The sequence below is a fragment of the Podarcis erhardii genome (assembly GCF_964252035.2).
Source record: "Podarcis erhardii genome assembly, chromosome: 4".
Classification (NCBI taxonomy): Eukaryota; Metazoa; Chordata; class Lepidosauria; order Squamata; family Lacertidae; genus Podarcis; species Podarcis erhardii.
The window spans coordinates 9,261,003-9,273,587 of NC_138508.1; the positions used below are offsets into that span (position 1 = coordinate 9,261,003).

General features: G+C 48.6%; 1 protein-coding gene across 1 annotated transcript; it reads left to right on the forward strand.

Moving 5' to 3' along the window:
- Positions 1 to 230: 230 nt before the first annotated feature.
- KLHL35 (kelch like family member 35) lies at positions 231 to 10,536 on the forward strand (the record flags this gene model as incomplete). Its single annotated transcript, XM_081859503.1, has 6 exons — positions 231 to 1,111; positions 1,987 to 2,171; positions 5,057 to 5,175; positions 7,172 to 7,360; positions 8,123 to 8,311; positions 10,246 to 10,536. The coding sequence occupies 6 exons, from the start codon at positions 231 to 233 to the stop codon at positions 10,432 to 10,434; spliced, it is 1,752 nt and encodes a 583-aa protein (XP_081715629.1). The 3' UTR covers positions 10,435 to 10,536.
- Between the last annotated feature and the right edge of the window lie 2,049 nt (positions 10,537 to 12,585).

Consider the following 12,585-nt stretch of genomic DNA (forward strand, 5'->3'; position numbering starts at 1 on the left):
CCTCTTCTCCTCCTGCTCCTCTATCTTCTTCTTCTTCTTCTTCTTCTTCTTCTTCTTCTTCTTCTTCTTCTTCTTCTTCTTCTTCTTCTTCTTCTTTTTCCTTTTCCTCTTCCCCTTTCTTTCTTTCTTTCTTTCTTTCTTTCGCTTCCATCCTTCAAGGTCCCGGGAAGGATCGCAGCATTAAAACACACTATTAAAAGCAATCCAACTTTTTCATGCCCTGAATCGGGATGAAACAAGAGTCCCATTCCGGAACGGGCGTCAGCGATCACCCTTCCTCTCTGGGCCGAGGCAGCGGACACCTCCACGCTAAACTCTGCAGCGGGTCTCGCCACGCCAAGCAGATCCTCCAGACTCTCAACTCCTACCGGCTGGACGGCATCTTCACCGACGTGGTCCTCGCCATGGGCGGGCAAGAATTCCCTTGCCACCGGGCTGCCTTATCCGCCAGCAGCACCTACTTCCGGGCTCTGTTTGCTGGGGGTGCGAAGGAAGGCCTCCAAGACACCGTCCATCTCCGCGAGGTCTCTGCTCCCAGCATGAGCCTCGTCCTGGACTACATCTACGGTGGGGACATCCTCATCCAGGACGACAACGTGGAAGACTTGCTGGAGCTGTCCAGCTTTCTCCAAATCCCAAGGCTCAAGGACGCCTGTATTGCCTTCTTAGAAGGTGAGCTGCATCCTCACAACTGTCTGGGCATCTTGAAGGTCGCAAACTCTTTCTCCATCTCATCTCTGACCGAGAGGAGCAAGAAGTGTCTTCTGAAGGGCTTTGTGGAGATCTCTCACCACAAGGAGTTCCTGGAGCTGGATGCCAAGGAGCTTGCAAGCTGTCTGTCAAGTGATCACCTGGCTGTCCCCAAGGAGGAAGCCGTCTTCGAGGCAGTGATGCGGTGGGTGAACCACGACGTGGTTGCCAGGAAGGGGGCCCTGAAGGATTTGCTCCAGCACGTGAGGCTCCCCCTGCTAGACCCTGTTTATTTTCTAGAGAAGGTAGAGACAGACGAGCTGATCCAGAAATCCAAGGAGTGTATCCCTTTGCTGCTAGAAGCCCGCAAGTATTACGTCCAAGGCAGCGAGGTCAGCTCTCGGCGGTCTAGACCCAGAAGGTAAAAAGAGAGAAAAAGTTGCCACTAGGGCTGCGCAACCTATCGATATATTGTCCCAAACCGGTTTGAATTCCATATTGTGATACCGATTCCATAATTTTTGACCTGGCAATATATATAACTTCCCTCCTCCCCTTTGTGGATCCTATTGTTAGTCCTTTCCTCTTGCATTTTTTATAATAATCCAAATAATAATAATAATAATAATAATAATAATAATAATAATAATTTATTTATACCCTACCCATCTGGCTGGGTCTTCCCAGCCACTCTGGGCAGCTTCCAACAAAGTATTAAAATACAGTGGTCTGTTAAACATTAAAAGCTTCCCTAAACAGGGCTGCCTTTAGATGTCTTCTAAATGTCAGGTAGTTGTTTATCTCTTTGACATCTGGTAGGAGGACATTCCACAGGGTGGGCGCCACCACTGAAAAGGCCCTCTGCCTGGTTCCCTGTAACTTGGCTTCTTGCAGCGAGGGAACCGCCAGTAGGCCCTTGGAGCTGGACCTTAGTGTCCGGGCAGAACGATGGGGATGGAGACGCTCCTTCAGGTCTACTGGGCCTTTGAGGCCGTTTAGGGCTTTCAAGGTCAGCACCAACACTTTGAATTGTGCTTGGAGATGTACTGGGAGCCAATGTAGATCTTTCAAGACCGGTGTTATGTGGTCCCGGTGGCCACTCCCAGTCACCAGTCCAGCTGCCACATTCTGGATTAGTTGTAGTTTCTGGGTCACCTTCAAAAGTAGCCCCACATAGAGCGCATTGCAGTATTCAAAGCGAGAGATAACCCACTTTTATAAGGATGTGGGTCATGTTGTGTTGCCAAAAGGGTCTTGCTGTTCCCTAAGACTAACAAATTTCTTTTCTTATCCCAGATACATGGAGTTAGCAGAGATGATCGTTGTGATTGGAGGCTGTGGCAAGAAAGGGTCCTTGAAACTTCCTTTTGTGGATATTTTCCACCCCGAGAGCAAGCAATGGAAGCCACTATCCAGCGTCCCTGGATATACCAAGTCAGAGTTTGCTGCCTGCACCTTGAAGAATGATGTCTACATCTCAGGTGAGATGGCTGCATAAAATCATAGAATCGTAGAGTTGGGACCCGAAGGGTCATCTAGTCCAACCCCCTGCAGAAATAGCCTCCTCCCTTCATTGGGAGGAGATGGAGAAGACCATTGTATGACTGATGGATGGATTAATTAATTAATTGCATTTCTATTCCGGACTTTTCTCCAAGGAGCTCAAAATGGCACACGTGGTTCTCTCCCTCCTCATTTGATCACAGCAACCCTGTGAGGTAGGTTAGGCTGAGAAGTAGCAAGTGGCCCAAGGTCACCCAGGGAGGTCCATGGCTCAGCGGAGACTAGAATTCCCATCTCCCAGTTCCCAACCCAACACTCTAACCACTACACCACACTGCCTTTCTATATGTGTCATGAGAAAGAGCCAAGGGGCCAATATCCCCTTCTAAGCTTCTTCCAAAATCCCCCGCTTCCCTCAGCAGAGAAAGAGACCACACATTTGGACAGTTTCAAATGATTTACTTACAAATCCTTCAAAGGTCAGTTTCATGAGCTTTCCCACACAGCGGCACGAAAAGGCAGGCAGTATCACTTGGGTTACAAAATGTTAAATGCTTCTAATTTATTTGTATAGAAACACAAAGATGACTTGCTTAAGCCACATGGTCTGGGCTTGGAGCATCTAGCTTAGACATATTTACTTGTAGAGTTCACGTGGTGGAAGATGGAGGAACAAAGAGTTTGGTAGCCTTTCCTCCCGTGGTGAGCAGGTGTGACCTAGCTAAGCCTGGCAGGACAGCTTACTCTATGGTCTTAACTCCTTCATGCATTAATTAGAGTTAGGTACCGCTCCGGCAGGAAGATAAATGGCGTTTCAGTGCGCTGCTCTGGTTTCGCCAGAAGTAGCTTAGTCGTGCTGGCAACATGACCCAGAAAAACTGTCTGTGGACAAACGCTGGCTCCCTCGGCCAGTAAAGTGAGATGAGCACCGCAACCCCAGAGTCGTTCGCGACTGGACTTCACCATCAGGGGTCCTTTACCTTTACCTTATGCTGGTTATATGAGGCTGGATATAACCCACAAAATGGCCCTGAATACCAGTTGGTGGGAATCTCAGGTGGGGGACAGCTGTTATGCTCAGGTCCTTCTTTTGGGTTTCCCAATGTAGGACTAGATGGGCCCTTGGCCTAATCCAATAGGACTGCTCTTATGAGAAGAATCTTCCAAATAATTCCTAGTAATTACAAGCCATTTGTTCCCTAGCAAACAAGATCCCTGGAAGGTCTGCCAAGACCAGGCATAGGCAAACTCGGCCCTCCAGATGCTTTGAGACTACAATTCCCATCATCCCTGACCACTGGTCCAGTTAGCTAGGGATGATGGGAGTTGTATTCCCAAAACATCTGGAGGGCCACGTTTGCCTATGCCTGGCCAAGACTGTTAAACCAATGTGGTAGATTTTCTTCCATTATCCATGCCCGTTGTGATGTTTGAGACATTATTACCTGGTCAGGACAAATGGGGATGTCGGGAACCCACAAAAGTAGAGTTCACAGTTTTATAAACCACACAGGCTTATCTAAACGCCTTCCCTTAATCATCATAATAATTTTATTATTTGCACCCCACCCATCTGACTGGGTTGCCCTTGCCTTGGCCTTACACATGAGTAGAGAGTCACATAGCAAGCCGAAGTGGAATCTGGAAACTAAGCCTGATCAGAAGAGCAAAAATAAGATCGAAGGCACAGGCTTGAGGAAAAACAAGGCCACAGGCTATCAGTGCCAGCAAATGGACTCTTTTACAACAGACCTTCGCTCAACAGACCTTCACACTGCCTATAAGCTATATTTCAATGTGTCCATCTGCCACACCAATCTGCAGCAGGACTCCTGGTCCATTAGCTTCCTCCAAGCTTCCAACATTGCGTCTTGTCCATATTCCTGTCTGCACTCCTGTTAAATCTCCACGGAGGGCTTCCCATCACTCTTTTAAGCAACCTGTCCTTTAACTAAAACTCCTTCTATCCTTTGAACTGGGTCACTAAGGGGGCTCCCTTCACATCTTGTCGGCTCCAGTTGGCCTCCAGCCCCGGACAGCACAGCGGTTGTCGTCCAAAACGTCTGGAGACAGGGCCGGCCCAACATTTTTCCATTTTGCCTCAGGCGGTGAAACGGGATGCGCCGCCATCTTGGCTGCCCCCAATTTGACTGCCACTTCCTTCCCCCAATGTTTAACCTGGGTCATTCTTTCTGTGGCCTTAAGCCAGGGGTCAGCAAACTTTTTCAACGGGGGGGGGGGGGCGGTCCACTGTCCCTCAGACCTTGTGGGGGCCGGACTATATTATTTTTTTTGGGGGGGGGGGAATGAACATACAGTGGTGCCTCGCAAGACGAAATTAATCCGTTACATGAGGCTCTTCGTATAGTGGTTTTTTCGTCTTGCGAAGCAAGCCCATTGACAGCTTAGCGGATTAGCGCTATTAGCGGTTTAGCGGCTTTTAGCGATCAGCTGTTAAGCGGCTTATCAGCGGATCAGCTGCTAAGTGGCTTAGCGGCTTAGAAAAAGGGGGGGAGGAAACACCCCCCCCCCGCAGGAACTCGCAATACATTTTCGTCTTGCGAAGCAAGCCCATAGGGAAATTCGTTTTGCGAAGCGCCTCCAAAACGGAAAACTCTTTCGTCTAGCGGGTTTTCCGTCTTGCGAGGCATTCGTCTTGCGGGGCACCACTGTAACCCAGAGATGCATTTTAAATAAAAGCACACATTCTACTCATGTAAAAACATGCTGATTCCCGGACCGTCCGTGGGCCAGATTTAGAAGACGATTGGGCCAAATCTGACCCCCGGGCCTTAGTTGCCTACCCATGCCTTAAGCCCTTTGGCTCCTGTGTTATGCGGCTGCTCTGTGTCTGTTTTTGCAGGAGGCCACCTGAACGGCAGAGATGTCTGGGTGCTGAGCTCCCAGCTGAATGTCTGGATGAGGGTCGCCTGTTTGCAGAAAGGGCGGTGGAGGCACAAGATGGCCACCCTCCAGGGAAAGGTACAGACTTCTCTTTGCTTTGTGATTGGTGGGGTGTGTCGTGGCTGCAGGAGGGAGAGGCATTTGTTACTATTCCCCAACCTGACCCATCTCTGCCTCTCCTCTCCTGCTTCAGCTTCTGCCTCTAATTCTGGCCACCTCTCTGCCACCAACTCTCCCTGCTCACTACGCCCTGTTCCCTCTCCATCTTCCGACGCCTCTTCCTCCCAGTCTTCTCCCTCTTCTCCCTCTTCTAGGAGTATAGCATCTAGATCAAGGGAAGTAATAGTGCCACTGTATTCTGCTCTGGTCAGACCTCACCTGGAGTACTGTGTCCAGTTCTGGGCACCACAGTTCAAGAAGGACACTGACAAACTGGAACGTGTCCAGAGGAGGGCAACCAAAATGGTCAAAGGCCTGGAAATGATGCCTTATGAGGAACGGCTAAGGGAGCTGGGCATGTTTAGCCTGGAGAAGAGGAGGTTAAGGGGTGATATGATAGCCATGTTCAAATATATTAAAGGATGTCACATAGAGGAGGGAGAAAGGTTGTTTTCTGCTGCTCCAGAGAAGCGGACACAGAGCAATGGTTCCAAACTACAAGAAAGAAAATTCCACCTAAACATTAGGAAGAACTTCCTGACAGTAAGAGCTGTTCGACAGTGGAATTTGCTGCCAAGGAGTGTGGTGGAGTCTCCTTCTTTGGAGGTCTTTAAGCAGAGGCTTGACAACCATATGTCAGGAGTGCTCTGATGGTGTTTCCTGCTTGGCAGGGGGTTGGACTCGATGGCCCTTGTGGTCTCTTCCAACTCTATGATTCTGTGATTCTCCCTCTGACCACTCATCATTGCCCTACCACCACGCCCCAGGCTCAGCAGCTTCAGTGCTTGTTATGTTATGTATCCAAAATGCAGCAGTCTGATTGGTCCTAGAACAATAGGATTCAGAATGCAGCAGTCTGATTGGTCCGTAGGAGCCACCCAATCCAACTCCGGGTAGAAGTGAATCTGCAACCTGATTGGCCTACAGGAGAATCCCAGAATTAGCCAATCATGTGGGGCCCATTTTGTAAATAATGTATATAAAGCAGACATTTCGGGGGAACTTCCATTCCTCCTCACCACTGTGAGCTGAATAAAGAGCATGAAATCAACACTCGACTCAGAGTATATTTCAGTGCTGGATTTGCCTATAAGCTAAACAAGCTATAGCTTAGGGCCCCGCTCTCTTGGAGGCCCCCAAAAAATTTAAAGGAAAAAATGCCTGGATTTACATTTCCAAACGGTAAGATAAAAAAATAAATAAAATAAAACTTACATACAGCAACAGTGTTTTGTGTTGTGTAGGCTCCTATGATGTAAGTCATGGGCCCCGCCTGCTAACCTGCTCCCGAAAATATCACGGGTTTGCTCCTTTCTATATATAGTGTGCCTACATTCTGCATGGACTGGTTATTTTGTTATTTGCAAATGGCTTGAGATAACTATTAGGTCCATAAATTGCCATATAGCATATATCCAACACAAAAAACAGTGACAATTTGTTGTTGACAAAGGACAGCTCGACATATAAAGGGCCCCATTACCTTCAGTAGCTTAGGGCCTCATCAAACCTAAATCCAGCCCTGCTTCCATGTATTTCAGTTCTAGCACTTGTGTACGTCCTTTCTATTTATTTATTTATTTGCAAATTTACAAGCTGCACTTCCATTTTTTAAAAATGGTCGGCTTTAACCCAGCGATTTCTGTCATCTCCTTAAATACCTTTTGCCAAAATTCTTTTACACAATTTACACCATTTTACGTTTCACAACAACCCTGCAAAGTAGGTTGGGCTGAGCTGAGGCTGGCCCAAGGTGGTTTTGCAGCCGAGTGGGGAATTTGAACCCTAGTTTCGACACTCTAACCACTGTACCACGCTGCCTCTTGCTCTGCCCTCTCCCCGTTTACAAGCCCGACTGCATCTGGGTGAGATCAGAGATCTGTTGAATCACATCCCTCCTAATTCTCGCCAACAGATCTACGCGGTGGGCGGCTACGACGGCTTTGGCCGCCTGGCCAGCGTGGAATGCTACGATGCCTTTTCCAACAGCTGGGCAGATGTTGCTCCGTTGCCTGAGGCAGTGAGCTCGGCGGCTGTGGTGCCGTGTCTCGACAAGCTGTATGTGATCGGGGGTGCCGTGGCAGATGGGGCCAACACAGATAAGGTACTGCCGGGGTTGTCAACCTTTGGGGGGCCGTGGGGACTTTTGCAAACTGACTCTCTGTAGCTGTCCACCTCTCCTGGTATGTTTCACCTTACAGTCTTCAAACAAAAACACCTTGGAGGTCCTGGGCCACAGGGAGGTTAGGCTGGCCTCAACCAGAGCCAGGGCTTTTTCGGACGTGGCTCCGATCTAGTGGAACGCTCTGTCACAAGAGACTAGGGCACTGCGGGACTTGACATCTTTCCGCAGGTCCTGCAAGACAGAGCTGTTCCACCAGGCCTTTGGTCAGGGCGCAGTCTGACCCCCTCCTTTGGCAATCCTCACTGAACTCTAGCCCAATGGATGCCATTAATCTGACTGGAATTAATTTTATAATGAAATGATTTTAGAATGCTGTATTATTTTACTGTTCTCTGAGCCCGGCTTAAGCTGCGGAGGACGGGATGTAAATAATTTATTATTATTATTATTATTATTATTATTATTATTATTATTATTATGCCAGTGTGGTGTAGTGGTTAAGAGCGGTAGTCTCGTAATCTGGGGAACTGGGTTCGAGTCTCCGCTCCTCCACCTGCAGCTGCTGGGTGACCTTGGGCTAGTCACACTTCTCTGAAGTCTCTCAGCCCCACTCACCTCACAGAGTGTTTGTTGTGGGGGAGGAAGGGAAAGGAGATTGTGAGCCGCTTTGAGACTCCTTCGGGTAGTGATAAAGTGGGATATCAAATCCAAACTCTTCTTCTTCTATTATTGCTCCCCCAGGTTCAGTGCTATGACCCAGAGGAAAACAAGTGGATCCTTCTGTCGGCGGCCCCTTTCCGCCAGCGATGCCTCAGCGCCGTTGCTTTGGATCACTCAATTTATGTTGTTGGAGGACTCCTGAGTAAAATCTTCAGCTACAGCGCCCAGACGGACACCTGGGCTGAAGCTGCGTCCCTCCTGGGACCTCTGGTAAGGAGAATGCCATTGGGCCCTTAGAGAATTTGCTGTGGGACCAGTTCCAAGATGGGGTGCCACATCTAAAAGGGCAGAAAAAAGAGACAGGACCCCAGAATGGTGAAAACAGGCTCCTCACCAGCCATCAGTAGAGATAAAGGCACCTACACCAGCTATTGTCTTGCTTGCTCACAGGAAGTAGCTATTTTATTATTTTATTTTCTATTATTATTCACTAAATTGTAAATTGTTTTGAGTTGCCCTGGGCGCAAGATAAAGAAACCAACAAGTTTAATAAAAAAATAAAAGCCAAAGGCCCCTAGTGGAAAATAAATGTTTTTGCCTGGCGTTTAAATGTATGTAACGATGGGGCCAGACGAGCCTTTCTGGGGAGAGCATTCTGCAAGCGGAGAGCCACCACAGAAAAGGACCTGTTCTCGTGCTGCTCCTGTTCAGAATACAAGGAGGGTGGGTGTCCAATCCTGGTATCAAATGAGATGTGGCGGGGCTGGCTCAAGACCTTTTGGTGCCTGATGTCAGGAACGTGGCCCCCCAGAGCACAGGGGATGAGTTAGACTAGAAATAGGTAAAAAGGTAAAGGGACCCCTGACCATTAGGTCCAGTTGTGGCCGACTCTGGGCTTGCGGCGCTCATCTCGCTTTATTGGCCGAGGGAGCCGGTGTACAGCTTCCGGGTCATGTGGCCAGCATGACTAAGCCGCTTCTGGCGAACCAGAGCAGCGCACAGAAACGCCGTTTACCTTCCCGCCAGAGCAGTACCTATTTATCTACTTGCACTTTGGTGTGCTTTCGAACTGCTAGGTTGGCAGGAGCTGGGATAGAGCAACGGGAGCTCACCCCGTCGCGGGGATTCGAACCACCGACCTTCTGATCGGCAAGTCCTAGGCTCTGTGGTTTAACCCACAGCGCCACCCACGTCCCTAGACTAGAAATAGAACTAAGTAAATGAGGGACTGACTCTTCAGATGAGAGTTGGCTGACAAAGTCAAGAAAGGGCAATTTGACCCCCCTTCCTGGGGAAGACTGTTAGCTCTCAAGGAGAGGAAGAGTTGGGAGGCAGCCAGAGCGTTGCTAGGCAATCAGCAGATAAGCCGAGATCTGAGTCTGTGTCGAGTGACAGTGGGGAGGAGGGGGCAGGCCAACTTCTCAGTCCCCGTTCTAGGCATCTGGATAAGATCTGATGGCAACGGAAGGGAAAGGCAGGGGTTTGGCATCCTTCCTGCTGTGGGAGGGGTGAAAATTCAGACTGATCAACTATTGTAAATGCGAGCAGTCGAGAAGCTGTGCTCTGGGTGTGTCTTTTTGTAAATAAACATACATAAAAATGCCGGAGGGTCATTACTTCTTATTGGGCCTTGCTTGCCTGCCAGAGATCATTACACCTGGGTAGACCCCAAAGCAGTGTCCTTTCTTCCCACCAGGTGAGGTAAGATCTACATTTGGAACAAGGAAGGGAAGAAAGATCTATACAGTGGTACCTCAGTTTACGAACTTAATCTGTTCCAGAAGTCCGTTTTTAAGCCGCTCTTAAACCGAGGCTTGCTTTCCCTAATGAGGCCTCCCGCCGCCGGTGCCCTTCCACCATTTGGCTTCCGCTCGTAGACTGTGGTAAAGTTCGCTAACTGGAACACTACTTCAGGTTTTGCAGAGTTCGTATACCGAATCGTTCATAAGCAGTCCTGTTCTTAAACCGAGGTACCACTGTATTGAGATCTGCTGGCCCTGTAGGTTTTGCCGCCTGAGGCAGCTACCTCACCTTGCCTCATGCATGGGCCGGCCCTGAGATGTGGGCAAGTTTAAAGGGGTGCGTGTTTGAGGGAAGGAGAAGCTGAGCCAACACAAATAACAGCTGAGCTGAGAGAGCGGTTTTTGTGGATTTCTGAGAGGATACGGACCTCTCCTCTTTCTGACTTTCCCCTCTTCCTTCAGGAGAACTGCGGCGTCACTGTGTGCTCCAGCAAAATCTACATCCTGGGGGGAACAGACAAAAACGAGCAAGGCACTGACAAGGTGTTCTCTTTTGATGCAGAGACGGGGGTGGTCGAACCCGAGACCCCACTCCAGCGCTGCACCAGTTGCCACGGTTGCGTGACCATCCTCCGGAGCAGGACCAGGTGACCCCAGTGGTGACCCCCTCCCCTTTTCCTTCTCTACGCAACAACGGCCCGTGTATAACTGCTCCTTTGAAAACTGGTCCTCGAGAGATGGTGCTCCCAGTTTGTTGTTGTTTAGTCGTTTAGTCGTGTCCGACTCCTTAAGAATGGATAGGTTTGACCTTCTTGCAGTCCATGGGACTCTCAAGAGTCTCCTCCAGCACCAGAATTCAAAAGCATCCCAACAGGGATGGACAATTTTGGTTTCTCATTCTTCCAACCTTAAGTGCAGCCCCTCTTCATTTCCCCACCAGTTTTGGCATTTTATTTCCCCACCCCAGAAAATCCACACACGTCTTTCTTGTGCTTAAAGAGCACCATTTTGTACGCCGTTTTGCCTCTCACATACATTTCTCCAGGCAGTTTCCTCCGATATAGTGCAGGGTTGTTGTTTTTTTGTACATCTTGAATATTTTTTTTTTGTGTCTGTTCTTCCCATTGCAAAAGTTCAAGAGACAGCTGCATTTCATTTTGCATACTGCTCAGAGAAGTGCCAGTTAACATAGATTTGCATCGAAATGTGAATCGAAGGAATCTCCACATCCCCACCTCCAAAAGTTTTTGGACTCCAACTCCCATTACCCATTACCCATTACCCAGACTGACGGGGGCTGATGGGTTTTGTAGTCTAAAACATCTGGAGGGCACCAAATTGGGGAAGGCTGCCCTTATAACATAAAACCTTGGGGCTGGTATTTGGTTTTTTTCCAGCCATAATTTTGTCTGTGGCAAATCCTAGCAGCTGCAGAACTGGGCTGCTGACCCTCTAATATCTTTTTTTTTTGTAGTATATATCAGGAGTCCCCAAAGCGCTTCTCCTTCATTAATTGTTTTAACCTAACAACAGCCCTTCAAGGCAGCCCCATATGAATGATCACCATGTTGCAGACAGAGACAAGGGCTGAGGTGCTTAAGTCTGTGGCTTCATCTACAGCTACCTAGAGAGATGAGAAGGGAGGAGATATTCAAATTGTTCACGTTAAATCCTTGGCCCCAATCCTGCCCCCTTTCTTCTCTGTTTTTCTCCCTTTGTTTCTGCTGCTGCTGCGTCCCTCTGCTCCCCCCGAGGCCAATTCGTACAGATGTGCCGCCCTGGTTTTAATCGCCTTCATTTTCACATTTATCATCCGCGCGTTGCTAAAGAACTCCTAATCTCACAAAGGCAAACCCCTTTCTCCACCCCTCCTGAGCTGCCCCTGCGTTGTGTGGGTGGGTGTTTTCAGAAATATATAATGGGGGTGTCCAGCTGGTGCGAGTTGATAGAGCTCTCAAAATGAGCAACGTTGAAAGACCCCCCAGCTGGGAAGGCAGGCGTTTGACGATTAACGGAGATAAAAGGTCGCCATCGCCATCTGGGAACTCCCGCTACGGAGACAATGAAGGCAGGTCCTTGCGGGGCTTGGCAGTATTAAGTGTTTTCAACTGATTTTAATATCGTATTTTTATTTGGTGATAAGATGCCCTGGGAAGGGCAAGTACGAAAGGCAATGACCATTTGTCGTTTGTTATTACGCAGGTCTGCAGTGTAGGAAATGCAGGAAGATGTCTCTTTGAACAGCGCTGACCGCAAGGGAAAGAGGCAAAGTCTACCTTTCATACAGCAAAACACCACCACCGCAAACTGGCTTATAAAACCAAATTTACTAGAATAATAGCTAGAATAGAGATAGACTTGTAAGCATTCAAACAGCAAATATAATAAGGTGCCAAGTGCCAGACAAAGCCTGGAGATACTGTAAACACGGAGTGGGTAAATGTACAACTCTAACTTAACAACCTAGACAGCATCTTAAAAAGCAGAGACATCACCTTCCCAACAAAGGTCCGTCTAGTTAAAGCTCTGGTTTTCCCAGTAGTGGTGTATGGAAGTGAGAGCTGGACCACAAAGAAGGCTGGTCACCGAAGAATTGATACTTTTGAATTATTGTGCTAGAGGAGACTCTTGAGAGTCCCGTGGACTGCAAGAAGATCAAACCTCTCCATTCTGAAGGAAATCAGCCCTGAGTGCTCACTGGAAGGACAGATCCTGAAGCTGAGGCTCCAATATTTTGGCCACCTCATGAGAAGAGAAGACTCCCTGGAAAAGACCCTGATGTTGGGAAAGATGGAGGGCACA